The sequence below is a fragment of the Lichenostomus cassidix genome, chromosome 7 (genome assembly GCF_008360975.1).
Source record: "Lichenostomus cassidix isolate B80296 chromosome 7, HeHo_3.0, whole genome shotgun sequence".
Taxonomy (NCBI): Eukaryota; Metazoa; Chordata; class Aves; order Passeriformes; family Meliphagidae; genus Lichenostomus; species Lichenostomus cassidix.
This window is the reverse complement of record NC_139488.1, coordinates 3950696-3975940: the sequence shown is the minus strand read 5'-3', so window position 1 is coordinate 3975940 and position 25245 is coordinate 3950696. Positions and strand designations below refer to the sequence as shown.

At 52.7% G+C, this 25245-nt stretch overlaps 1 protein-coding gene and 1 long non-coding RNA gene across 3 annotated transcripts in view; one reads left to right on the top strand and one right to left on the bottom strand.

Moving 5' to 3' along the window:
- Nucleotides 1–7909: 7909 nt before the first annotated feature.
- Nucleotides 7910–10936, top strand: ARL4C (ARF like GTPase 4C). Its single transcript, XM_085065843.1, has 2 exons — nucleotides 7910–8696; nucleotides 8846–10936. Exons 1-2 carry the CDS (start codon nucleotides 8122–8124, stop codon nucleotides 8931–8933), a joined length of 663 nt encoding a protein of 220 aa, XP_084921969.1. The 5' UTR covers nucleotides 7910–8121; the 3' UTR covers nucleotides 8934–10936.
- A 6413-nt stretch (nucleotides 10937–17349) lies between these two features.
- Nucleotides 17350–25245, bottom strand: part of LOC146434341 (uncharacterized) — a 76019-nt gene continuing 68123 nt past the window's right edge. Inside the window, exon 6 of one of the 2 annotated variants that reach the window (XR_014853355.1) lies at nucleotides 17350–21429. This is a non-coding gene — a long non-coding RNA (uncharacterized LOC146434341). The remainder of the gene's footprint in view (nucleotides 21430–25245) is intronic. The other variant, XR_014853356.1, reaches the window with a different exon arrangement.

Sequence of the window (25245 nt, the reverse complement as noted above, 5' to 3'; positions counted from 1 at the left end):
AAGTACAGGGGGAGGTTTCTGTGCCACGGGGAATTTTTTTGGTATCAAAGTTCCCTTGGGACACAGGAGACACCCCTTGATGGGACAGCAAAATGCCAGCACTGTGACTGTCACACAGGAGGCCACCACCACCGTCTGCCTGGCATGTAGGGAACATCCCACCAGAGAATTCATTCCAGGGAGACAGGGATTGCAAGGAGAAGAGGGTTGCTTTTCCAGCCCTTCCCTTGCCAGGAGGCACAAGCAGGGACTGTCCCCCTCCTTGGGAATATCTAGAAAAACAACCTGCAGCTATGCAGCTGGAGGAGTTTGCCCTCAGGACAGGTTATCCATGGATTTCAGCTGACCTCGGGAATGGGCCAAGCAGATAACCAGGGCCATGTGCCTCCTCACTCACCTGAGGGCAGATCCTGTGCCTGGCCCTTGCCTGGCACCCCGGCTGCTGAAGTGCAGGATGCTTTAAGAAATTCCTGCCCCGGCTCTCAATCTGCTTCTCCAGCCAGCCAGAGAAACTTTCTGAAAGCACAGGAGGCCAAAAGAGGGCAGCTTTTAGTTCAGATTCCTTCCTCTGCTCAGCAAACTGGGATGTGCAGCCAGGTGCAGCAGTAGGACAAGGACACCCACAGGGTACCCCCAGTCTCTGGCTACTGAATCTCACAATGGACTCCCATGGTCTGAGCACAAAGCCCCAGATCTCCTGCCCAGGTGATGTCCCCATGGCTGATCTATTCCTCATGCTCATCTCCCCACTCTCGTGCCTTCCTCCCCTGGGCTGCGTATCCCCTTTGGAAATGATAGGCATCATTTGGGCTGTGATTCCAACCTGGTGATGTGAACACGCAGCTCCAGCCCCATTTCTATGCTTAATTGCATGACCTGGACCCCACTTGATTGAATTACAGCTTCTCTGCATCCAGCTGCCTCTGGGATTGAGAGGAAGGGAATGTCTGGCAGGATGTGAAATCCCACCAGTGGGGTGTCGGTGTTCCCACACTGCTGTGCCTGGGAGATGCAAAGCAGAGCAGTGATTCCACAGATCCCAGAGGCCTGGGCACATCTGCACAGAATAAAAATAATCACAGAGTGGTTTGGGTTGGAAGGGACCTTAAAACTTTTCCCATTCCACTCCCCCTGCCATGAGCAGGGACTTCCACTACCCCAGGTTGCTCCAAGCGCCATCCAACCTGGCATTGGACATTTCCAGGGATCCAGGGGCAGCCACAGCTTCTCTGGGCACCCTGTGCCAGGGCCTCCCCACCCTCACCGGGAACAATTCCTTCCCCAAATCCCATCTATCCCTGCCCTCTGGCAGTGGGAAGCCATTTCCTGTGCCCTGTCACTCCAAGCCCTTATCCCAAATCCCTCTCCAGCTCTCTTTAGGCCCTGGAATGTGCTCCAAAGTCTCTCCATGGTGGAGCCAATAATGGATGCTGCAGTCACAGCAGCTGAGATCTGACTGATCTGTTGCTTGACCCTGGAGTATTTTTCCCCCAAATTAGGTTCCAGTTGAGCAAAGTAGCTGCAAACAACCCTGTGCCTGCTAAACAGCACAGAGCTGCATTTTCCCCCTCTGGTCATGGAACAGCTCCTTTACAGGAGAAAAAACCCCCAGTGCACCAGCTAGGAAATAAAAAAAGGACAGGCAGCAAATAAAATGCTCTGACATTTTGGGGGGCTAAGCAGAAATTTGTGGTGCAAATCACCCGAGGAGGCAATTTGAGAAGCTGGCGAGCCCTGGGTGATTCATGAGCCCTAAATCTCCACCAGCTCTGTGCTTTCCCTCTCTCCGCAGTGCTTGCAGCTCTGGAAGGCTCCAAGATTTACTGCCCTGGGAATGGGTGCTGAGAAATTGAGGGTTTTTCTAAGCCTCCTCTGCTTATCACTGGCAGCAGGGATAATCCACTTCCCTTTTTTTTTGGGGGGGGAGGGCTTGGGACAGAGTGTCACAGGAAAATTATAGGGTGAAATCTGCATGGCTGACTCCTTCCCCAGGCAAGACTGCTTTGGTCAGGAATTTTACCACGGTAGGAAGGGGCAATTATTATCCAGAATTATTCAGGACAGGAATGAGGGAGGCCAGGTTGAACAGGGCTTGGAACAACCTGGGACAGTGGAAGCTTTCCCTGCCCATGGCAGGGAGTGAAATGAGATGATTTTAAGAGTGGTCCCAGCACAGGACACCCAGGTGGGTGCAGTTATTATCCCCTCAATTTTCCCTCGGCTGCACCAAAGAGAGCTGGGCTTTGTATCCACACTCAGAGCGATGTCCTGGGGGAATGAAACCAGCAGGGTTTCAGTCGCGGCTCCTGCAGCCCCAGGATTGCTGTTGAGCAAAAAAGCAGCTCCTCAGAGCAGTTATTTACCCAGCTGGAAACCGGGGAGGGACAAGGGGTTATTTCGATATTTCCCTCCAGGCAAAGGGTGTTGGATGTTTGGTCTCACGGCCCATCCGGCTGGGAGGAAAGGGCTGATCCTTCCTTGCCCTCAGCTCAGCAGGTGCCTCAGCCACTCTGAAATGTGAAGCAGAGATGAGGGGATGGAGAAGCTCTTCCCAAATCGTAGAATCCCAGGATGTTTTGGGTTGGAAGGGACCTGAAAAAACATCTTGTTCCACCCCCCGCCATGGGCAGGAACACCTTCCACTATCCCAAAGTGCTCCAAGCCCTGTCCAGCCTGTCCTGGGACACTTCCAGGGATGCAGGGGTAGCCACAGCTTCTCTGGGCACCCTGTGCCACATCCCCACCACCATCCCAGGGAAGAATTTCAGCCTGTTATGGTTGAACTCAATGATCTTACAAATCTTTTCCAGCCTAAATGACTCTGTGATTCCTTGGCAGCCTTCAGGGAATTTGGGGAATTGGAGCCCCAGATGCAGCAGATCAACCCTAAAAGCTGCTGAAACCTCAACCTCTACAACGATCAAAGGAGGAAATCCTACTTTCCTCACTCTCCACTCTACAGGATTTTATTCCAAGCATCCAAGCAGCCAGTTAGTACACCTAAACCTGAGCACAGATGTTTGGGGGAGAAATAGAAGTGCTGTTCAGTTGGATCCGGGCTGTGAGGCAGCCCTATGTCCCCCCCTGGTGCCCTCAGCAGCAGCAGCAGCAGTGCCAAAATTATGTCTGTGATCTCAGCAAATCACGGGAACAAAGGCAGGGAGCTCGCTGCTTTTGTCCCTGCCTGCTCCACTCACGCACATGGTTTGTTCCTCCTGCCCAATTTCATGGCTTGGTGGAGGAAAAGGGACGGGCAGAGTTGGGGCTGCAGTGAAAGCAAAGCACAAAAAGAGAGATTTTTGGTGAGAACCCCAGCCTAACCCACCAGAGGTTAACTGCGAGGCTGTCCTCGGGCTGGCAGAGTGTGCAGAGGACCTTTCCAGGCAGTTTTCACACCTCTTTATCCAGCAAAAATCAGCAAGGCACGGCATTCTGCCCCAGGATGCTGAGAAGGATAAAAGCTTGTAAAGCTTCACCATGGGTTCGTGTAAATTCATGAAGTTAAAAAAAAACAAAAACAAAAACAAAAAAAACCCAGCCAAAAAGACTACACCAAAAATTCTAATACACACCCACCCTGGTCCTGAGCTCCTCCAGCTGCCCCCACTCCTGGAGGATTTAGGGCTGCCTCGGAAAGGCTTTTTTGACACCAATTCGTTTGGAGGATGTTTGTTCCTCCTGGGTGTGTGGCCGCTGCAGTGTTTCCTGGGGCCGAGGCTGTGAAAGTCAGCTTTAAGCTGGTCCTTGGAGGACTTTGCTTGGCCTGAGGAGGCATCTGAGGTCATGGAAAGGAGCTGAGCTGCTGTGCTGCAGATGAACGGATTATTCTTCACTCCTGCATTAGGAGCTCTGTGGATTTAGCCATTTCTCCACTGTGATGCTGCTTCTATCACCCTTCCATCCCTTCCTCCACGCACCCCTCCGCACATCCGTCCGTCCTCCATCCACCCGAGACACACCTCTGAGCCACCACACCTCGGTGTTTATCCCAGGAGCTCTGGGAAGGAGCGGCTAGGGATGGAGGGACCTTCTCCAAGGGGCACGGATCCCTTCCCAGAGCAAGGGCTGAAGGCTGGAGGGTGAGACAAAGCACAGGAAAACACCCACGGCACGCTGTCTCCAGGAACCACTGGAGAAACTGGCGGCAGAGGTGTGAACGGAGCACTTAGAGGGATAATCTGGTGCTAAATATGTAGTATCCGTCTGTCTGTCTCTCTTCACTCCCCTGCGTTCCTCCGCTGTCCCCCATTAACCCTTCCCGCGGGTGGCCCGGCTGTGTCACCCGCGGAATCCAGCGCCGCCTTTCCCGGGAGGAAGGAGTCCCCATTAAATCCGCGATGCTCTCTTCCCTCAAAGTTAACATCCCAAAGGCTCCCAAGGGACTCACAGGCTCTTCAACCCTTAATGATCCTGCAGTACCTCGTTATCCAGTGAGTGAGCTGGGAAGTCCTTGGAAAGGAAAAGTGTGGTGAAGGGAAGAAGGAGAGGATGCTGAGCACGACAGGCGCTGACCCCCCAAAGCCTCCCCACGGCCTTTCCCCTTCCGTCAGGGCTCACAAACTGGGATGAGAGTTCCTTATTTCCCACTGCTGCCTCCCCCAGCTCACACTATCCCGGGAAAGCAGCCGCTCGGACAGAGCCCATTCCTGAAACCCTGGGAGAAGAGGGGAGCAGCCCCGCTTGTCCCACCAGAAGTGCCACCGCAGTTGGGGCAGCTCAGCGCAGCCGTCGGGCTGTTCCTGCACCCCAGCCATTAGTCACGGGCACGCCATTAATTATCGCCAGCAACGGGGGCAGCCCTAATTACAGTCCCGGCCTGCTCGCTTTGTTTGGGCTGGTGCCTCTGCCTTGAACGCAGAAACAAAAGGCAGCAGCTTAGGACAAGTGATGCTACAAAGAAGGAAGGAGCAAGGGGAGGGAGAGAGGATGCTGCACGCTCCAAGAGTAGGGATACTGCTTAAAAACCGATTTTTCCCCCCTCTCCGGGTCACGAGATTTGGCAGGAACCTCCGGCAGAAGCTGCTGCTCCAAGGTTTCGCTTTGCGCGGGTGATGAAGGGCTAATTGGATGCAGATTAAAAGTCACTATTAGGGATAATCCCTGAGCGGCCGCGGAAGCGCGGGGAGCATCCCTCCCTTCGCTCTGGATGTGTGTGGACTCCTATATTTCACCCTCCCCGAAAAAGGAAAAAAATGATAAAGAACGAAAAAAGATAGTTGGAAACGCAAGATGAGCTGGGGGAAGGGAGATGGGATGGGGGAAAGCTGGGAAGAAATAATTGCCATGTCTGAAAACAGTTACTATGGCAGCAACAGTCTTCGCGCTGCCTGAGCGAAATGTTGGGGACCAGCAGCCGTCCCTTTGTCACATCCTCAGACACACATTTAGATGCTAATGCTGCCTTTAACCTTGGCTGCTTAACCTTGATAGGACGGGGAGGGCGGCGGTGGGGGAGAAAAAGCAGGGAGAGGCGGGGGAGTTTACGGAAAAGATGGGTTTCCTCTCCCTAAATTTGCCACCGAATGGACTTGGCAGACTCCTCTCAGCTGCGATTAACGCTGTTATTTCTGCGCTTAATATTCCGCGGAGGTTTTACCAGCTTATTTATGGATAGCTGGCATTAGCTGCAGCATAATTCACCGCTGCGACGCTCCCGTTTATCTCCATCCCCTTGGGATTGTCTCCTCTGGGGCCGGTTTTGAGAACATCCCCAGGTTTGATCAGCCTGGCTATCTAATCTCGCCTTTATTTAGAACCGGCGTGAAAAAAGGAGGGGTGCACGGGAGGAAGGTCTCCCCTCTAGACTTTGGATGGCGGGGAAAGAAATTCTGGCGGCCTGTGTAGCTTTTCTTGAGGCTCAAATCTGTTTTCAGCAGCGGGATGAAGGAGGAGGGAGGGAGAGAGGGAGGGAGGGAAGGAGAGGGGGAATTCCCTGGGGAGTGCTACCTGGCACAACACCGAGAGGCGGAACAGCATCTCCTGCACTCCTGGACCCGAGCACGGGCTCATAGCCCGAAGGTAAATTCCTAAATCCCAGCCCTACTGCACACAGATTAGCCACTAATTCTGGGAGCAGCCCGGGATGCCCTTGCTTTGGGATTATCCTTCACAGCAGCCTTTAAGGAAGCTTTTGCTGGAGCAATTCAGGCAGGAGAGATGAGAGCGGTGCCAGTGCTGGATCTGCCACTCACAGATATGACCCTATTCTTCTATTTCTGGCTTTTTTTCTCTTCTTTAATGCTGCAGGTCCTGGAGTCAGGTGATCACTTACAGCTTTCTCCACGTGCTCTTGGAACCTCATCACTTTGGCAGAGTAAAGCCTGAGCTCACACCAGCTCAACATTTAGTCTAAGACAGCCCTGGTGCACAAAATATTTCCATTTTCCAGCCCATCCACTGCCTGTGCCCCGATCTGGGATTAGCAGTGCCACCTCACACGAGCCAAGGAGTATTTCTCCCATCTGCATGATGCCGGGCACAGAGTTCCCTGCACTTTTCCCGCTGTCACTGCACGGTGATTTCCACAAAACTGTGTCCTGTGTCACCTCCGAGGGCTGTAAAAGCAAGCTGCCTGTATTTTTAATGATGCCATGTGTTAATAGGTAGCCTTATCTCCATGCAAAGCCTCCACATTTTGCATCCTCGGGATGAAAAATGAATATGAGAAATGATGCCACTCCAGCCCGACAAATCCTCACCGCATGCTGAGGGGGGAAAGCATCTTAAATTAAAAGCAGTATCTGTCTTCTGCAGTGCACTTCTTTCTCTGGGGCTTTCTGGCTAAGCTGTCAGATAGAGTCGATATTTATTTTACAAACGCTGTAAAAGAGGCAATGGGTAATATTGCAGCAACCACCCTGCTGCTGCTTTTTGGCTCTGGAGCGAGAGCAGAAATAAAAGCAACAGCACTGGCACAGGGTGCCCAGAGAAGCTGTGGCTGCCTGGAAGTGTCCAAGGGGAGGTTACATGGGGCTGGGAGCAACCTGGGATAGTGGAAGGCATCCCTGCCCGTGGAATTGGAGCTTTAGTTGGGAGTAGATCTTTAGGGTCCCTTCTATGAGTAACTGGGAAAGAAGTTCCATGGCTCAGAGCACAAAGCGTGCTGGACCCTGGGGGGCTGTCTCCAGCTGTGGAGACCTCAGGAGCTTTAACAGGGACTGAGGGCACTCACAACCTTTGGAAATATGAGATCCAAAAAGCATTACCAGCAGTGATGAGCATCAGTGCCAGTCGTGCCCTGGACCCGGCACAGGTGAGGTTTTCCCTCGTGGCATCTCTCCTCTTTGGGAGACTGTGACAGCTGCAGGGGACACAGATGCTCCGCACTGCTCTCCAGCTTTCCCGCTCAGATTATCACTGGTGCCAGTTATCCCTGGAGAGCTGCGCCTGAACAGCTTCTGGTGCAGTGGAAAGTCCCTCCTGGTGTCTCACGTGGAATGAATAATCACAGAATCCCAGAATGGTTTGGGTTGGAAAGGACCTTAGAGATCATCTCGTTCTACCCAGGGACACCTTTCACCAGACCAGGTTGCTCCAAGCCCCAGGTTGTCCAATCTGGCCTTGGACACCTCCGGGGATGGGGCAGCCACCCCACGAATAACACCTTGGCTTGGTTACTATTTTTAAGGCGTTTTTTACTGCTTGCTGCGGTCGCTGATGATGACAATCACAAGGATAACCAAGCCTCCAGCACAGGGAGATGTCGCTCCCGGGGGTCCCCGAGGAGCAGAAGCTCAGCCAGGGCAGGTGAAGCTCGGCCAGGGCTAGGTGAAACTCAGCCAGGGCAGGTGAAGCTCGGCCAGGGGCGGTGCAGGCAGGGGCGATCCGGGCAGGACGAGGGGCGGAGCGGGAGGAAGGCGGCGGCGCGGCCCCTCCTCCTCCTCCACCTCCTCTTTCTCTTCCTCCTCCTCCTTTCCTCCTCCTCCTCCTGCCGGGCGGGGCGGGGGTCGGCAGTCCCGGCGCGCTGCCGCCGCGTGGAGCCGAGCTGCGTGTTCCCGATCCCTGAGCCCATCCACATCCCCGCTCCCGGCTCCCTGCCCGCCGCCCCGAGCCGTGTCCCCGCTGCGGGCCGGCGGCGCGGGGATGGGCGCGGGGCTGTGAGCGCGGCCGGGAGCCGTGGCCATGGGGAACATCTCCTCCAACATCTCCGCCTTCCAGTCCCTGCACATCGTCATGCTGGGCCTGGATTCGGCGGGCAAGACCACCGTGCTCTACCGCCTTAAGTTCAACGAGTTCGTCAACACCGTGCCCACCATCGGCTTCAACACGGAGAAGATCCGCCTGAGCAACGGGACGGCCAAGGGCATCAGCTGCCACTTCTGGGACGTGGGCGGCCAGGAGAAGCTGCGCCCGCTCTGGAAGTCCTACAGCCGCTGCACCGATGGCATCATCTACGTGGTGGACTCAGTGGACGTGGACCGGCTGGAGGAAGCCAAAACGGAGCTGCACAAGGTGACCAAGTTCGCGGAGAACCAGGGCACGCCGCTGCTGGTCATCGCCAACAAGCAGGACCTGCCCAAATCGCTGCCCGTGGCCGAGATCGAGAAGCAGCTGGCCCTCCACGAGCTGACCCCTTCCACCACCTACCACATCCAGCCCGCCTGCGCCATCATCGGCGAGGGGCTGACGGAGGGCATGGACAAGCTCTACGAGATGATCCTCAAGCGCAGGAAGTCCCTCAAGCAGAAGAAGAAGCGGTAGAAGCCCCGCCGAGGCGGGGAGGGATGGGGGAGCAGACAAAGGAACCGAGGGGGAGACAGAACCAAAGCGATTCTTTTGGGTTTAATCGTTCCTTTTTTTTTTTTTTCTCCCCTCCTCTTCATTTTTTTTCCCTCCTTCCCCAAAGGACAGACAATAGTGGTGATAACAAAGCGCCTCCCGCCAGCCGAGCCCAGATCCCGGAGCTCCCCTCTCCCACCGCCCCGTGCTCCTGAGGGTCTGATCCGGACTGCCTCGGGCTGGAAACATGGAAAAACGGAATGAATCCCCCTCCTCCATCCTCCGGGACCACCGAGCCTTTGTGTGCCGGGGGGCCAACAGGGCAGGACCCTGTTGAAGCGCGTTCGAGAGGAGCCCGGCGTGCTTTTGGATCTTTCCTGCGGGCATTTTGGGGCGGGGGGGTGTCGATGCCAGCCCCCCACATGCATTTTGGGGCGGGGGGTTGATGCTGCGGGGGGTGTGGATGCACCGTGGCTCGGCAAGGTCAGCGGGGAGGGGGCTCGCAGCCCGCCTGCCTTTATCCCTGCATCCCCGCATCCCTGGATCCCTCCCCCGCGGGTGGCGGTGGGAAGGGGTGTCGAAAGCTTGGAGGAGGGGGTTGGACCCAGAAAATGTCTTTGGGGGGGTGGGTGTGATGGGTAAGGGGACACCCACCCACCCTGGCTGGTGTTTTAGGGTGCAGAACAAGGACAGGGGTGGGGGGGGATGCGACACTGGGGTGCTGAGCAGCTGCTGAATGGTGCAGAGCTTCAAGCTCTTTGCTTGAAAAAAGGGCGAAAAAAGACAAAAAGACGCAAGGGTTTGGGGTGAACGCTGCTGGAAGCGTTGTGGGGGATTCTGCAGGACCCCCATTTGTCAAAGGCTCGGCTGTGTCACCTTCTGCAGCAGAGCCCCCGCAGGTGTGCATTGTCCCCGTGCCCAGGGTGCTCCCAGGTGCGGCTTTGGAGGTGATCCAAACTGGGGGCTACTTGGTAAAACCCCCAAAAAAGCAGAGTTTGGGGTTCTGGTCGCTGTGCTGCTCTGCAGTGGGGCAGGAGGCCAAGTCGGGGTGGGTCATGGCAGGGCAGGATGGATGGATGGATGGACAGACAGAGATTGCCAGAGCCTGCGAGAAATCTCTGCTGGAAAGGGAAAATGGCAGGGTGTGAAGAGACATAGGGGGGTTGTGGTCGGTTTTTAATAAAGATTTAAACCTGACTAAAAGCCCCTCGCTTTCCCCAGTAGCCACAGGGGCAACCTCTGCCTGCAGAGCAGCCTGAGCAGCCGGGCAGGGTCAGGCCCGGCTGCCTCCTCCTGCAGGTGAACGTTTTGGTACCTGGATGGGGCTGGGGACCAAAATCCACTTGCTGTCTTGTGTTTCAGCCTGGGATCCAGCTCTCCGGGGGTTCTGGCTTCCCACAGAGCTGGAGCAGGCAGCCCTCAGGGGCCGAATATCCTGAATTTTGAGGCAGGTGGGATTTTCTGGTGATTTTACACCAGCCTTCTTCCCATTTGCAAACCCATTCCCAGAGCAGCCAAGGGGAAAGCACCAAGCAGACAAAAGCAAAATGCCCTTCGGCTTTCGGGGAGTTGATCCTCCCCTTGCAGCGATGAGCACCTTCCAAACAGCATTTTTTTTTGGGGGGGGGTGGTTTGTTAGGAAACAAATATTGCAGCCAAGTTGTGTTTTCTGTTCTTGCGGGGTTTGAGTTCCCGGCGCGAGTCCCGACTTGTGTGGGCTGGTCCCATCCGTTCAGGTGGCTCTCTTCCCGCTTCCTTGGGTTTCCCTGCTTTGTCTTCACCTCCAACACTTTGGTACTTGCTGTCGAGAGAGAGAGAGAGAGAGCGAGAGAGAGAGAAAAGAATTATTTATTTTTGATGCCACAGAAGCCACATGTATTAACCCTTTTTTGGGAGAGCGACCCGTTTGAGAGGAAAAATGTGCAAGCTGCGTTGACCCCAGCAGCTCCAGAGGGATCAGGTTTTAGGAATGACACGTGCAGGCTGTTAGCGGTGGGTTTCACCTCCTGGCCGTCGTCGGTTTAGCAAATGCTGGCATGGAAAGGCTCTTTTTCTGGAGCTGGGTCCTTCCTGGGAGTTTGTCACACCCAGCCGGGCATCCCCTTGGAGAGACGGCAGAGCACTGGAAGGTTCAGCTGAGCCAGGTGGGACGCTGTGCCCGAGCCCTTGCCAGCCGCTCTGCTTTCTGCAATAATTAAAAAGACTTTTCCAACGAGTAGCTCCTGACTTCCCGTGGTTTTTCTGTGACGTTCCAGCACCCGGATTTCTCCCGTGCGAAGATGCGCGTCGCCCTCGGTGGGCTGAACGAGAGGGGCCTCAGCAGAGCAGCTCCTGAGGGGAGCTGCCTGGGCTCTTTGCAAGGTTGTGCATCTTCTCGAATTATGAACGACCTGGGTTTTTTTGGCAGGTCTCATTCCCCCAGGTCCCTTTGCCGTGTTCCCATCCATGAAATCCCGCTGCCCGTGTCCTGCCCTCGCCTTTGTCCGTCAGTCTCCGTTCCTCCTGTCTTTCCTTTTTTTCTTTTTTCCTTTTTTTTTTTTTAAAGATGCAGACATAATGCTGTGAACTGAAATAAATTATTTATACTACGAAAGGGCCTGATTAAAAAAAACAAAACAACAAAAAACCAAAAAAACCCAGTGTTCTGCTTATTTCTCGATAACAGTGCTGCGTTTTGTGTGGTGTGAAGGAGGTTCCTGCTGCTTCCCCAGGGAGAGGAGACAAGGGGACAGAGGAGTGACCTGCTGAGGATCCAGTGTCACGGGTCTGTCACGTGACAGCCTGCTAGGACATGGGGGACATCCATAATTTGCTGGTTAATGAAATCCGAGCTCTTCTGCAGTTCACTTAATATCTCTGCATCTCTCTGCTGCTGTCTGTGCGACAGGAGGATACTTTCTGGTGGGGGGATTTTGTTCCACCACCTCTCCTGATTTCAAATCCATGTTAAGGGGGCGATCACACCGAGAGAAAGTTTCCATTTTTGCTCAGTGTGGCTTTTTTTAAACGGGTGGCCTCGGGCGAGCGGTGTCGGTGGCAGGGAGCCAGGTCTGCAGGGGTTAAAACATCACTTGGGAACAGGATGCTGCAGACTGAGCTGGAGGCTGCCTCTGCTCCTGGGTGGCTGCTGACACAGGAAACCCAGGGTGACATTTCGGGGGGGAGAGGTGGAGCTGGGTGGTAAATGACTTTTTCTTGCCCTTTTTTTTTTTTTTTTTTTTTTTTAAATGATGAGAAGGCAGCTGGAGGGGAAATGATGCGCCTGACTTGTGAAAGTGAGATTTGGAAGGGCTTGGGGAGTTCTCACTCTGCCCGAGGTTTGTGGGGTACAGAGTGCCTGGGTGAGGGGAGCTCTGAAGGGTGACAGGACCCAGGGAATGGCTGGAGCTGTGTCAGGGAAGGGTCAGGCTGGATATTAGGGAAAGGTTCTTCCCCCAGAGGGTGCTGGGCACTGCCCAGGCTCCTCAGGGAATGAGCACAGCCTGAGGCTGCCAGAGCTCCAGGAGTGTTTGGCCAATGCTGTCAGGGATGCACAGGGTGGGACTGTTGGGGTGTCTGTGCAGGGCCAGGGTTGGATCAGTGATCCTTGTGGGTCCTTCCAACTCAGGACATTCCATAATTCTGTGACCCTCAAGGCTTACCCTGCACTGCAGCTGCTGAGCTATCAAGGCTCAGAACTCCCTTGGAGCTGAGCTGGACCGTGGCATTCCAGGATTGAGTTGTGAATTGCTCAGCTGCCCCCTGACCCTGCAGAGAGCCTCTGGAAGGTGCAGTTCCTCACTCCCAGCATCACCAACTCTCCCACTATTCTGTCCCTCTGTCACACGGTCTAGTGCTGCTGAAGATGCTCCTGATCATCCTCTGGCCCCATTTTCCATGGGACACCGTGTGCTTCTCCTGGTTTCACGGATCTGAAAGCCCAGCAGTGGATGCTGCAGTGCCTGCACCTTAGCCTGAAGGGACTTCTCCTCACCGATCCCACCTGGCAGAAGCTGATTTTTGGGGACTTTCCAGCTGGCGTGGAGGTGTGCATGCTGACATTGTGTCTTATCTGTGTTCCAGGGGAACTTTGGTCCCTTGGGTGCACAGCAATCCCACGTGGAACTGTGGGGACTTTTCTCCCAGTTTTTTAAAGGGGGAACCATCCCTTTCCCTGTGATGGAGGAAGAGGAACAGCTGCTAGGGTTTGGGCTGTGGGTTTGTTTGAGAGGCCGTGACCGGGTGTGTGACTGCAGCTGAATCTACCCCCCTCCCCACAGCGGGGATTTGCGGGAAGGGGCGGGAGGGGCTGTGCCTTGTGGCCGGCAAAGCTCCTTGTGCTCCCAGCGGCAAGGACAGACATCCTCCTTGGAGCAGCCTGTCCAGAGAGTGCCTCTGTCAGCAGGGGGGTGGCGGTGTTTGGGCTGGTTGTCATGAAAACATTGCTCAAGAGGCTGCTGACCTTGCGGATGGATGGCAGAGCAGCCAAACAGCGAGGGACACCAGAGCCCCAGTGCCCAGGGTGATGTCTGGGGACCCTGGTGGCACGTGGGGCCACCAGGCAGGGCCAAAGGATGCTACCCCTGCAGTTGAGCTGGGGGCTGCATCAGCTGAGAAGGACCTGGAGCATTTCAAGTGGCAGAAGAGGATGGGTCAGGGTTGGGAGCAGCAGGAGATGGGGCCAGGACAGGAATAAGCAGAGATGAAGTCCCATCTCTCCCAGCTCAGAGATGAGCTCCCTGTTGCTCCTCTGCTGGTCCCTGATGGACCAATCCTCACCAGCTTGGCGTATCCCACTTTTCCATGCACACAGCTTCCCGACGTCTCCTTCAACCCTCTGCTGCAGGTTCTGCCATGCCCCTTGCTTCCTTCTCCCTCTCTTCCCTGGCTTTGCCTCGTTAAGCTAAATCCCTCTGCTTTATTTCAAATGGGATTTGCTTCCCAAGCAAGGATCTTTAAAAGGATCATCCTGGTTAATGCAATCCGGAGAGCACCAGATCCTTGGAGAGTGGCGTAGTGCACTGGCAGCTGCTGCACAGCACCAGGTGCTTCTGGGCAAATTTTGGGTGGGCTGAGGATGAGCATCACCTAAAAATGGCCTAGAAATCACTACCAGAAGACAAAAAACAAAATCCTACACGGATTCAAATGCTGTTTGCTTTGTTTCAGGCAGCTCCATCCTGGAGCTTCTTGGACGGGAATTACCCCAAATCACCAGAACTTTTTGTCTGAGCAGCAAAAGGCCACTGCTGTGAGTCACTTTAAGCACTTCGCACACAAACCGTGCAAAAAAATTTACCAGTCACACTGGCCTAGCAGAGCAAAATTGAGACATTTCAGCATGATGAAGGTTGAATATGGAGAGCTCAGCCTGGGAGTATTTGCTCTAATAAACCATTCTGTTTATTTCAGCTTAGCCTGTGTTTGCTTCCCTCAGATACTCATGTGAGATTTAAGGGAGGATAGCTCACAAAGCCCATCAAACTCTCTAGCAAAGACATTAAAACACTGCTGGAAGGTGAGGTATGGAGCCTGGACACCCCCCAGGTGACCAGAAGGAATCCCACATGCCCAATGACCCTTCCCTGACTGATGACATCCTACAGCTCCCAAAAATGCTGCAGCACCACAGGATCTTGTGAGAAGGGCAGAGAGCAACTCACCCAGCTCTTCAGCAGCCCACAGATGAGATTCTTCTTATTTGTCATTAGTCATCCTTATTTGTTGTTGTGAATAATATCATAAATAGGAATTCTAATTAGTATTAACAATTTGTTTATCAATAATATTAACAATTTGATAACACATACATTTATTATTTAGTAACAAGTAATAAAAGGAGGGTGAGGCTCTGGCACAGGTTTCCCAGAGAAGCTGTGGCTGCCCCTGGATCCCTGGAATTGTCCAAGGCCAGGTTGGAATAACTTGGGATAGTGGAAGGTGTCCCTGCCCAAAGCAGGGGGTTGTGACTGGATTGTCTTCAGGGTCCTTTCCAACCCAAACCATTGTGGGATTCTGGGATTATTTTTATTGCTCAGCCTACTGGTACCCAAATTTTGCAGCTGGGGTGAGCTGCTGTCAGCTGACAAACATTCTCAGGATGCCATGGTGCTGCAGCATTCCCAAAAGATGGGGACAGGCAAAACTGGCACTGCCAAAGCCCCTGATCCCACCTGGCTTTCAAGGCTGTGTTTTGCTGCCAGGAGGAGAGCAGGATGCAAAACTGGGTCTAAATGCAGGTTTTTTCAGTCTCTGCCACAGACTCCTGCCTAAACCCTGGTCACATCATTTAACTTGCCCTAGACTTCTTTTCCACAGGGGTAAAAGAAAATTGTCAGCATTTTTCCTACTCCCTGGGCTTTAAAAAATCCATTAGGCCTGGTGTGATTCTCAGATCCCCACAGAAAATACACTAAACCTTCAGGATTGTCCCTTCCCTGGTGGGAAAAGGGGTTGAAGGTGGAGGGTGGGGGGACATTCCTGCAGATCCAGGTCCTCCTGCCATGCCACGGGCTGGGAGCAGCTGAGGGCTCTGCAAATCCACCCACACAGAGGTGAGGGCCCAGCGTGGCTCGGTGGGAACACAGAGCCATTGTTGTGCTGGTTAATGTTTAAAGAGCCCCCGGGAAGCCCTCCTGTGCTGCCCTCCCTAACAAAGGGGGCCTTTCCACTCTTTGGCAACTTCCCCATCCTTCTGCTGCCTGCTGGAAATGGCCAGAGGCTGGAGAGGGAGTGGCAGTGCTGGAGATTTCCATCCTCCCAGGAGGGATTGTGCTCTTCCCAATGTCCTTGGAAAACAGCTGGTTGCTTAGAAGGAGGGAGCTGTCAGAGCTGCTCAGGAGGACAATGGGTGCTGGGGAGAAATAAATGCTAAAAGTGATATCTCACAATCCATACATGATTCTTCACAGAATCCCACAATGGTTTGGGTTGGAAGGGACATGAAAGCTCATCCCATCCCACCCCCTGCCATGGCAGGGACAGCTTCCACTATCCCAGGCTGCTCCAAGCCCTGTCCAGCCTGGCCTTGGACACTTCCAGGGATCCAGGGGCAGCCACAGCTTCTCTGGGCACCCTGTGCCAGGGCCTCACCACCCTCACAGGGAACAATTCCTTCCTAAATTTCTCCCTAAAGCCCGTGCTTGGCTGTTCCCCATCCCCAGCCCCATCTCCAGAGGAAATGGCCTTCAGCCTTCCCTGTGCATCTGGACAGGGCCTTTTCTCCCAGGAATGGACAAAGTGGAGCACCTGGCGATCCCAGAGTGATGGGGAGACTTCTGCTATCTCAGCCCAGCCCTGGGACCTGCTGCATTCTTCCTGGGACTTCCAGCAGAGTAGCTCAGACTAGGAAGGAGGAGGCAAGGATGGTTTAAAGTCAGTTTTCCCTGTAGATTCTGGCACCTCTGGAGGTGCTGCCCATTTTTTGTGACAGGGCTGTGATGCAAAGAGTCTGAAGAGCCAAGAATTTGTTCCTCATGAGCTGCAGAACCTCCTGCAGGACAAATTACCCACCTGGGGCCCTGTCCTTCTTCCCCTATGAGAGCAAAGCAGGTGCAGGGGGGTAAAACTATTTATTAGGTTTATACATATTTCTGTATATTTACATATGTGTGTTTATATCCCATCCATGTTCTGGTTTATATATATATATTTAATATATATAACTGCACCCAGGGAAGAGTATATTGCAAATATTTCCTCAGCTCCTTCTGCCCCTCTGGAAGAGGAGCTTGAAGGTGTGGGTGTGGCACTTGGGGACACAGTTTACTGGTGACCTTGGTGGTGCTGGGGGAGCATTTGGACTTCATGATCTCAGAGGGCTTTTCCAATTCCAAGACTGTATTTCTCCTGGTGATTGGAATTTCCAGCCCACAGCTTTCCCCTCCATGAATGTGTTTATGGAGGCAATCACAGATCTCTGAGCCCCTTTATCCATGTCCCCACTCAATTATTGAAAAAATCAATTAAAAATTGCTCCTATTTCTGCTCTGGGGTAAGAAACTCAGGGCTTCCCCCAGACTCTCAGCTGAAGGTGGCAGGGATGCTTTTTGGAGGCTAGAATGAAGTGGTTTGGGGTGTTTGCTTGGGCACCCAGATGCCCAGCAAGCCCTGAAGTGGGAATCTTGCCCAGGGAGTGGGTGTTTATCCCAGCCCTGTTCCCGGCAGACCCAGCCAGGTCATGTCTTGGTGATCCATTAACCAGGGAGAGGAGAGGAGAGAGTGTGCAAACCTTGGCATCTGCAGTGGAGCTGCTTGGAAAGCATCCAGTGCTGCTCTTCCCTGGCCATCCAAAAAAATAAAAAAATAAAAAAAATCCGAGGATTCATCCAAAAAGGAGCCATTTCATGGAAATGTTGGTGGCAAAATGCCACACTGAGGGTGGAAAAGAAGGGAGCTGCAGTGACCTTGAGCTTTTGGATAATGCTGAGACCACAGTGCTGGAATGGATCCTGTTTGCTCTGAGATGGCTCCTTGCTGGGAATTTTTAGTGGAATTTTGCATTATTAAAGGTCTATAATGAAACCCACCTTGAAATGTGGGCAGGGCACGGGGGGCATTCTCCATGCTGGGGCTGTTTTCTCGCTGGGTTTCCAGAAATTTCCAGTATTGGTAGCCCAGGAATCCCAGGAAAATTCTCAGAAATGGCAGCAGGAGAATTCTTAACCCCTCTCCCCCCTGCTCCCAATCTCCTGCCCCCTTGGAGCTTCTTTTAGCAGGAAAACTGTTGCATTTCTGCTGATCTGAACTCCCTCAGTCAAGACAAGACTCAGCTTGCAAAGAATGTGGGTAATTTATGTGTCGATAATAAGGAGAGGGAGAGCAGGAGGCAAAAGGAGTTTTGTGTCTTTCATTCCCCTCAGCCCTGCTCCTGAGGCTTTGCCCTACCCACAAGAATTATTCCTGATTACTCCAGCTGGATTAATTTACATGGGGACCTTACTGAATCCTCAGTTTTGCTTTAATCAATCCACTGTGGATGCAATTGCTAAGTAGGGAAAAAAAAAACCCAACAAAAATTACTTTTCTCCCCACATTTCCCCTAAACCTGTATTCTTTTGCATCCTTGGAGGTCTTAGCCTGGCTTTTCCCTACAGGCTGGTCCTTGGGAACACAGCAGAAATCCAGCTTCCAGCTCCAAGTTAGTGATGGACTCTCCAAACCCCTCCTGGTGCTGGCACAAACCAGAAGCCCTGACACATTTATTTATTTATAAAAGTCCAGTGCTGCTGGCAAAACACAGCTGAAGGCAAGGGGGACCAGCAGTGGGGAGAGCTGGAAAGGAAAATCTGCTGAAAAAGATGCCCTTTTGGGTGAGAGGAACCTTGGCAGCTTCAGGTCTGATTGGGAAAATAACGCAGGGAAATTTCTAAGAGGCTCAGGTTTTTATTTTTTCCCCCCTCTCTCCATCTCAAAAAGGACTGATCTGTTTCTTTTCAAAGTTAAGCCCAACCCTGAATTCCTCACTCCATCTCCAACAACAAATCTATGGATAACATGCCTTTAATTACTATTAATTACTTAATCATGCTCTCCACAGCTCTGCTTAAGACACTGCCTTAATTGCTCACAAACAAGTTCTGGACATGTACAAGCTGCAGTGGAGACAGCAAGTCCCTTAAATCCCATTCCCTGCAGGTTTGGCCCCTCCTTCCCCACCTTTCCCAGAAGATACCATTCCCAGTGCTTTGCTCCAGGCTTTCTCTTTCAGTTTTCCGGATGATTTTCAGGCTGACCTGATGACACAGGGTCTTGCTTCAGGGTGCTCTCACCTCCCTGGGGATTAGCAAGGCGTGGGAGATCATTTCCAGCAGCTCCAGGGGGACATCTCAAGCAGAAGGGATGGGAGAGTTCCTTCCCTGCATCAGGAGAAATGGGAAGCAAGTGGAAGGAATGAAATGCTGGGCAGCAAAACCCCTGGGCCAGGCTGGATGCAGTGAGCTCTGTGAGACAAGAACAGTGTGAAAAATTCAGTTTTAAGCCCAGACTGCTCAGGCCAAGCCTAATGTCTTAGAGGGAAAGCAGCAAGTCCTCACTGTGGAAGAATTCCAAAGAAATCGACTTCTAAAACAAAACAGTGGCAGAATCTCCAATTGACACTGGCTCCAGGCAACAAAATCAATCCCAATCACATTTCCCCAGCCAGGCTGCTCATCACACACAATCGGAATGCAGGCTGGGAGGAGGAGGAAGAAATACAAACTTGAATTCCTATGGGCAGAACTGAGCAAATCCATGGATACAGCATCAAGCACCACATCAGCCAAAACACAGGAAAGCCCCATGGCAACCATCCCCAGGGATGAGACAAGAGAACATCACAATCACAGAATCCCACAATGGTTTGGCTTGGAAGGACCTTTAAGCTCATCCAGTTCCATCCCTGCCACAAGTAGGGACACCTTCCACAATCCCAGGTGGCTCCAAGCCCTGTCCAACCTGGCCTTGGACACTTCCAGGGATCCAGGGGCAGCCACAGCTTCTCTGGGCACCCTGTGCCAGGGCCTGCCCACCCTCACAGGGAACAATTCCTTCCCAATATCCCATCTAACCTTCATCCTTATCCCAGTTATAAACAAAAGGGAGCAAAAGGCTCTTCCTCTGGAAGAAAAATGGGTGGGGAGGGAGGTCCCTGAGCCCAGCTGGGCTCCCAGAGTGTGTCAGGCAGCAGTGAAGCACTTCAGGGCCCTTGCAGATGTGTAATTATTGCAGTGAGAGCTCTGGCAGTGCAGTTTGCTCTCAATCATCACCACAAACCGGTCGCGTAGGCTGGGGCACCTCATAACCTGGCTGCTCGTGTTCCAGGTGAAATCCAAACCCTCCAATCCATTTCCAGCTTTCCAAGTGTTTCCTGTCGCATTCCTGTCCCAAACACCTCAGCAAGATCCCAGCTGCAGAGGGGATGAATGCAGGGAGAATCACGGGCACTCTGCCTCTTGCCTTCCCTTAAATGTCAGCTCCTGGGAATTTTATCCGAAGCTTTGTGGTATTTCGTGGTTTAGCACAAGTTCCACATCCTGGGGTTAAGTTCTGCCCACCTTCCCTCTCAGATGTCAGAAGGAGAACTTGCAGCTTCCTGGGTGATGCAGCAGGTTGGAAAGAAGCCAGTAGTTAGCATAAAAAGAAAAAAATCCAAACCAAAAAACAACAAACCAAACTAAAAATTAACTCCTGAGTTTTATTCCTGTTTCAGGATTTTGCAACAGCCTGCTGCAAGCGGCTTTGTCCCTTTTAACACCAGAGGTTGCATCAAAAGTTGTCCTAACAAGTAAAGTAGGGCAGTCAGAGGAAACAGAGGGTGACTGCAGTGACCAAGCCCCAGCAGGCTGAGGTTTCCCACCCATCAGAGCTGGAGATAAAAACCCTGTTCTGCCAGAGGTTGCAGCTCATCTCTGTCCTGAAGCTCCCCACTTTGAGAGCTGCACCCCAACACTGTGTCTGTAATAAGTAACTCTCATCACTGTCCTGAGGATGGGATGGAAAGCCACAGAATTCCAGAAGTGCAGAGTAAAAAAATCACATGTTCTCCTGCTCCTTTCCCAAGGAAAAAAGGAGACCTTAAACACCAGCAAGGGTGGGAAAACCCTGTTAGAACAGGGTCTGGTGAGACCCATCCCACATAAGCCAAACACAGGACCACCCTGAGGAATTTGGGATATTCTCAAGCCCCCTGTTGTCTGGCAGCCCTGGCTCTACCAGGTGTGATGCCCATGTTCCTCAGAGGTCCTGCACAGAGAAGAGCTGATGGGGCCAGGAAAACCAAGATCCCTGTCCCGTAGTGTCCCAGGGAAGGAAAAAGCCCTTCCTGGTGGCCCCCAGCCCCGAGGAATTCGAGCTATGCAGGGAGCAGAGGTCACTGCAATCAGGTGCAGCATAAAAGGCAAAGATAAACCCCATAAATCAGGCTGTGGGAAGGGGAGGAGGGCACAAGTGCACAGAGCTGCAGGAGGATGGTACAAGGAAACCCCCCCGGGCAGAGGGAGGGGGGAGGTGAGGGATAACCTGGGCTCCAGAGCAGCCTGGAGAGGGGGGATGGCCAGGAAAAAGGGAGCTGAAAGTACCCACGGTGGGAAAAATCACTTGCTTGTCCTCTGTCAGGGTAAAAAAACCAACAACACTACAAAAAATGGAAAATGCGGGGAGGGAAACAGAAGCAGTGGGTTAGGTATAGAAAAAAAAGCCCTCAAAGTACTATTTTGCTTCAGTTTTAGTCTATTTTTCATATATTGTTTCTGTGATGGAGGAGGAAGGAGACACAAAAAAACCTCCTTGAAGAGTGTTACAAATGGCGTAACGTGAAGTGTTTTAAAAGATGTCATTTCTTTCCTGCTTCAACAGGAGACCCCCCCTGAGGCTGGAAACTCTGTTGTGCAAGCGTTCATCCCTGTGGCTCCAGCTTTCCACAGGAGCCCACATGTCCATGGGGAGATGGTTGGATGGATGGATGGACATCTTGGTGACTTAGCTGGTGACCTGCTCCCCTTTCCTGAGCCCTCCAGGTGAAAACAAGCATCCAGGCAGGTTTTTGGGACACAGGAGTAGTCAGCTATCCCGAAGAAGCTCCTGGTGAGAATCCATGCTGGGCCACATCATGTGGGATCACGAGAGCAGCAACAAACCCACAGCAGATGCTCTGGATCTCATCCCACCTGGTCTGGTCAGAGCTGATGCATCACCCTGGGAGTGATGATCCCAATATAATCCCAGCTTCCACAACAGGATACTGAGATCCAGCTCCCGTGCAAAGGGAGAAGAAAAACGTGAGCTTGCCTGTCTGGGGAGGAACAGATGGGAAACGTGACCCTTGGAGGCATGGAAAATAAAGAGGGAACTGTGTAGTCTCGTGGTTTTTAGCTCGATTTCACACACGAGGGGATCTTAAAATGCACCATCCCAGTCCTGGGAAAGTTTGGAGCCTCTGGCCAGTCTCCCCCAGGCTCGGCAGAGGAGCTGGAGCCTCGCTGACACGGAGCGCCCACAGCCGTGCGAAAATAGGTGACTCGCTGGAGGAGAAAGAGAAAAAGCTATAAATATCCCGAGTGAGGGAAGAATTCATCACTCACTCAGCTCTTATTATACATCACAGGGAGCTGTTATACAAACCCCTGCCACAAAGAAAGGCCCAGGCATGAATCACTCGCTGTGAGATATCCAAGAATTCAGCCACGGAGGCCAAACCCAAATGGACCCAGACAGCCTTGGAGCCTCTGTTCTGACCACGTTCCTATTCCTGTGACCATCCAGGAAACAGCCTGTCCTTTTGGGAAAGATATCCAGGGGGCAGAGATAACACCTCCCTTTGAAGGGCTTCTAATTTGGAAAGACTGAAGGGATGCAGTGACCTGAGCCCAGGTGTCATCCCCAGGCTAAAAGATCAGGGGAAAGGGCTTTTTAGGATGCATAAAATAGAAGAGAGAGGAATCAGCATCACAAGCCTATCTCCCTTTTTCCTTGGGCTCCCACTGTGCCTCATCTCACTTTTCCAATCTGCCAGGATAACTACAACTCCCTGTTCAAGGCCCAGTTTGTGGATATGGAATCACAGAATGGTTTGGGTTGGAAAGGACCTTACAGATCATCTCGTTCCAACTCCCCTGCCATGGATAGGGACATCTTACTTCCTCCCCTTATTTCTCTGATGGAGAGGAGAAAAGGAGAGCTAAAAGTTATATCTGAAGGCTGTGGGGATGAAACCTGTTCTCCACTATCCAGGATCATGGAGAGGGCTGGATGCTGAGTGCTGAGATAAGGAAGATGCCTAGAATAACCCAAATAGCTGAGATAACCCCTGGTCTGGGGTCTGGCATTTCCATCCATCACTGACCTGGAGCCAGGAGCCTGCTCTGACCTGACCCAAGTCTCCACTCTGCCTTCCAGATCCCAGCCTTGCTCCAGGCAGGGTCAAGGTCTCACAATCCTGAACCTACAGGGTGATGGGAGCTGAGCCTGGGGACTCTGAGCTGTGCTGGAGAGCTCTGCTGGAGCAGCCAAGCCCATCCTGAGGGCAGTGGGGTGGGGTTGAAGTGGGTTCTGCCCAGCCTGGCACACAGGGAGAGGTTGACAGGGGCCAAGGTGGGACAACAGCTGTGCAATGGAGCTTCTCCAGTGTCTACACTCACATGACACCCCCAAACCCATGGGATGCTGCTCTCCAGAAGGTCAGGAATGGGCTGTGGAGGGGGCTCTGGATGGTTTTATTCCCCCTGATGAGCTCATGACTTGGCAGGACAAAGCTGCAGATGAAGCTGAGTGGTTTCCCATCAGTCTCTCCCCATCCCTGCCTCAAGCCATGCTGCCTGCTCCTTTTCTCCAGGTAGCAGCGATAGTGAGGGCCTGTTTTCCAGCTTCTCCTCATTTCCTTATCTCTCCTCCCACTTCCCCAAAGCCTGTGAGGGCTGCAGCCAAGTCATGGCTGAAGTATGAGCCCTTGTTCACCACCAGGTCAAACTATTCCCCAGGATAATCATGGCTAAAGCCAGAGCTGAAGGCTTCCCTCCCCTGCAATTCCAAGGGTGGAGAGCCCTGGGAAGGGAGGGCAGCTCTGCTGACACCACGGAGGGGATGGATAGGACAGGGAAAATGGCTCAGAGGTGTATTTGCTCCTTGTGGGCTCTTTGGCGCCTCTTGCAAGGAGAGGCTCAGAACACAGAGCAGGAGGCTGCAGGAGCCAGCAAGTTCTGCTCCTGTCATCATTCCTCCCAGGAAAAACAGCTTCCAGCACTGGAAGCCTTAATTGGGCTTCCCTCATAAATCACCTCAATGTCACCCAGGTGTAAGCACTTCCCAGGTTAGCATGGAAAGGCAACCTTTCTGTTTTCATCCCACTCTCCATTCTTCAGCAGGAGCTGCTGAACCCTCAGAGCCTCTGGCCCTGAACGCCCTGGGAGATCCTGGGAGCTCTGCTCCTCCAGGAATGTCAGCTATCCCAGGATGCTGTGCCCTGCTCCACATGCTTTGAGAGACACTTGCTGTGCTAACAGCCAGCCACAGCATCTAGTTTCCTCTCCTAGATTAGTCATTCTTCCCAAATTTCCTTCTTTTGTATGGGGATTCCCTCTGTTTCCTGCTACAGGCTTCGTTTTCCCTGTTCAATAAGCACTGGGAAGTATTTGTACTGCCAGGGAGGCCAGTTCATCTGTTCAGCTATTTTTATTCCTCCTGCCATAGCAGCTAAAGAATTGTTTGTCCAGAATAATCTCTGCAGGTCAGGAAGGGAAAGAAATCGTCTTGGATACAGCTGAATGGATTGAAAGCAGTTTCCTACGCAACAGGACCACCCCATCCTGCTGAAGTCTTTAATATTGATACTCCATGACTTGATGATCCTTGTGGGTCCCTTCCAACTCAGGATATTCCATAATTTAATTGGCAGGAATTCAAAGCAGAGCCACATCCTTTAAGACATCAGGTCCAGGTGTCAAAGGTGCCAGTCCTGGGGAGAAGAGTGGGGGATCTCAGTCCTTTGCACCTCTGAGGACTAGAGGGTTTTGGTTTCTTTCCAGAGCTATTAAACCTCAACTGAGCATCCCACAAAATTGCTCTTGCTCTCAGCATGCCCAGGCCTGGCACCAGGAAATGAGCCCTGCCCATGGCAGGGAAGTTGGAATGAGGTGATTTCTAAAATGCCTTCCAACCCAAACCATCCTGTGATTCTGTGATCAAGCCTCTGCAAACACGGATTCCTGTGGAAAAGGACAGTCAGGATATTTCTGGGCTCAGCTCATTCTCCATGACTGCATCAGTATTTGGGGAGTCAGGCTCCCTCTTGCTGCTCTTTGGAGGCAGCATGGCAAACCCAGCCTTGCCCACCAGCGTGGGATGTGTGGAGCATCCCTTGTGCTCTGCCTGCAGGGACACGCCTGGAATTCCTGCTCTGAGCCAGGCACTTGGCTGTGCCAAGGAGATGAAGCTTTGCCAGCTCCTTTTCCCTGGCTCCTTCCACTAGGATCTGGTCCCAGCAAGCCCTGATGCTTCACCTGTGCCAGCCATCCCTGCTCCAGCAGAGATCCTTAGCCAGCTCTTGGGTGGAAAGTCCAAACTGGAGCACCTTTCTCGATGGCCTCTATGGGTACTTGTAAGGCCAGGCTGTGCTGAGCCTGAGTGCCAAAACGCATTCTCCTCGTTGCATTCAAGCAAAAAATAGCCATGGTTGTTCCTGAGGGAGGACATTCCCTTCAGGCTCGACTTGCACATCTGGATCAGGAGGAGAAACAGAGAACATGTGGAGTTTTTTTGGAGCAGAACAGCCTTTTCTGGGTAGCACTGATGTCATTTGTGGGACACATCTAGAAGTCTGAGCGTGCCTTAAACACTCTGGGCTTTCAAAACACTGTATTTTTCCTCATGGTTGGTGTTTGGAAGATGGCACATTCCAAAGCTTCTTTAAACACCAGTGAGGTTTAAAACTGAGCCTTTTGTCCCCAAGTGTGTGAGCAGCCTGGGGCTGTTGGTTCAGAGGAATCCTTCCAGCAGTCACTCATCAGTGACCCTCGGTGCCCTGTTTGCCTCAGTTTGGCTGTGCTGCATTCCAGGGAAGGAAAAATCCTTCTT

Excerpts from the sequence above, each read along its gene's own strand:
- ARL4C (XM_085065843.1), top strand. The coding sequence starts at position 8,122 with ATGGGGAACATCTCCTCCAACATCTCCGCCTTCCAGTCCCTGCACATC. Across the intron at positions 8,697-8,845 it reads CTCAAGCAGAAGAAGAAGCG|GACAGACAATAGTGGTGATA; the intron begins GTAGAAGCCCCG and ends CCTTCCCCAAAG.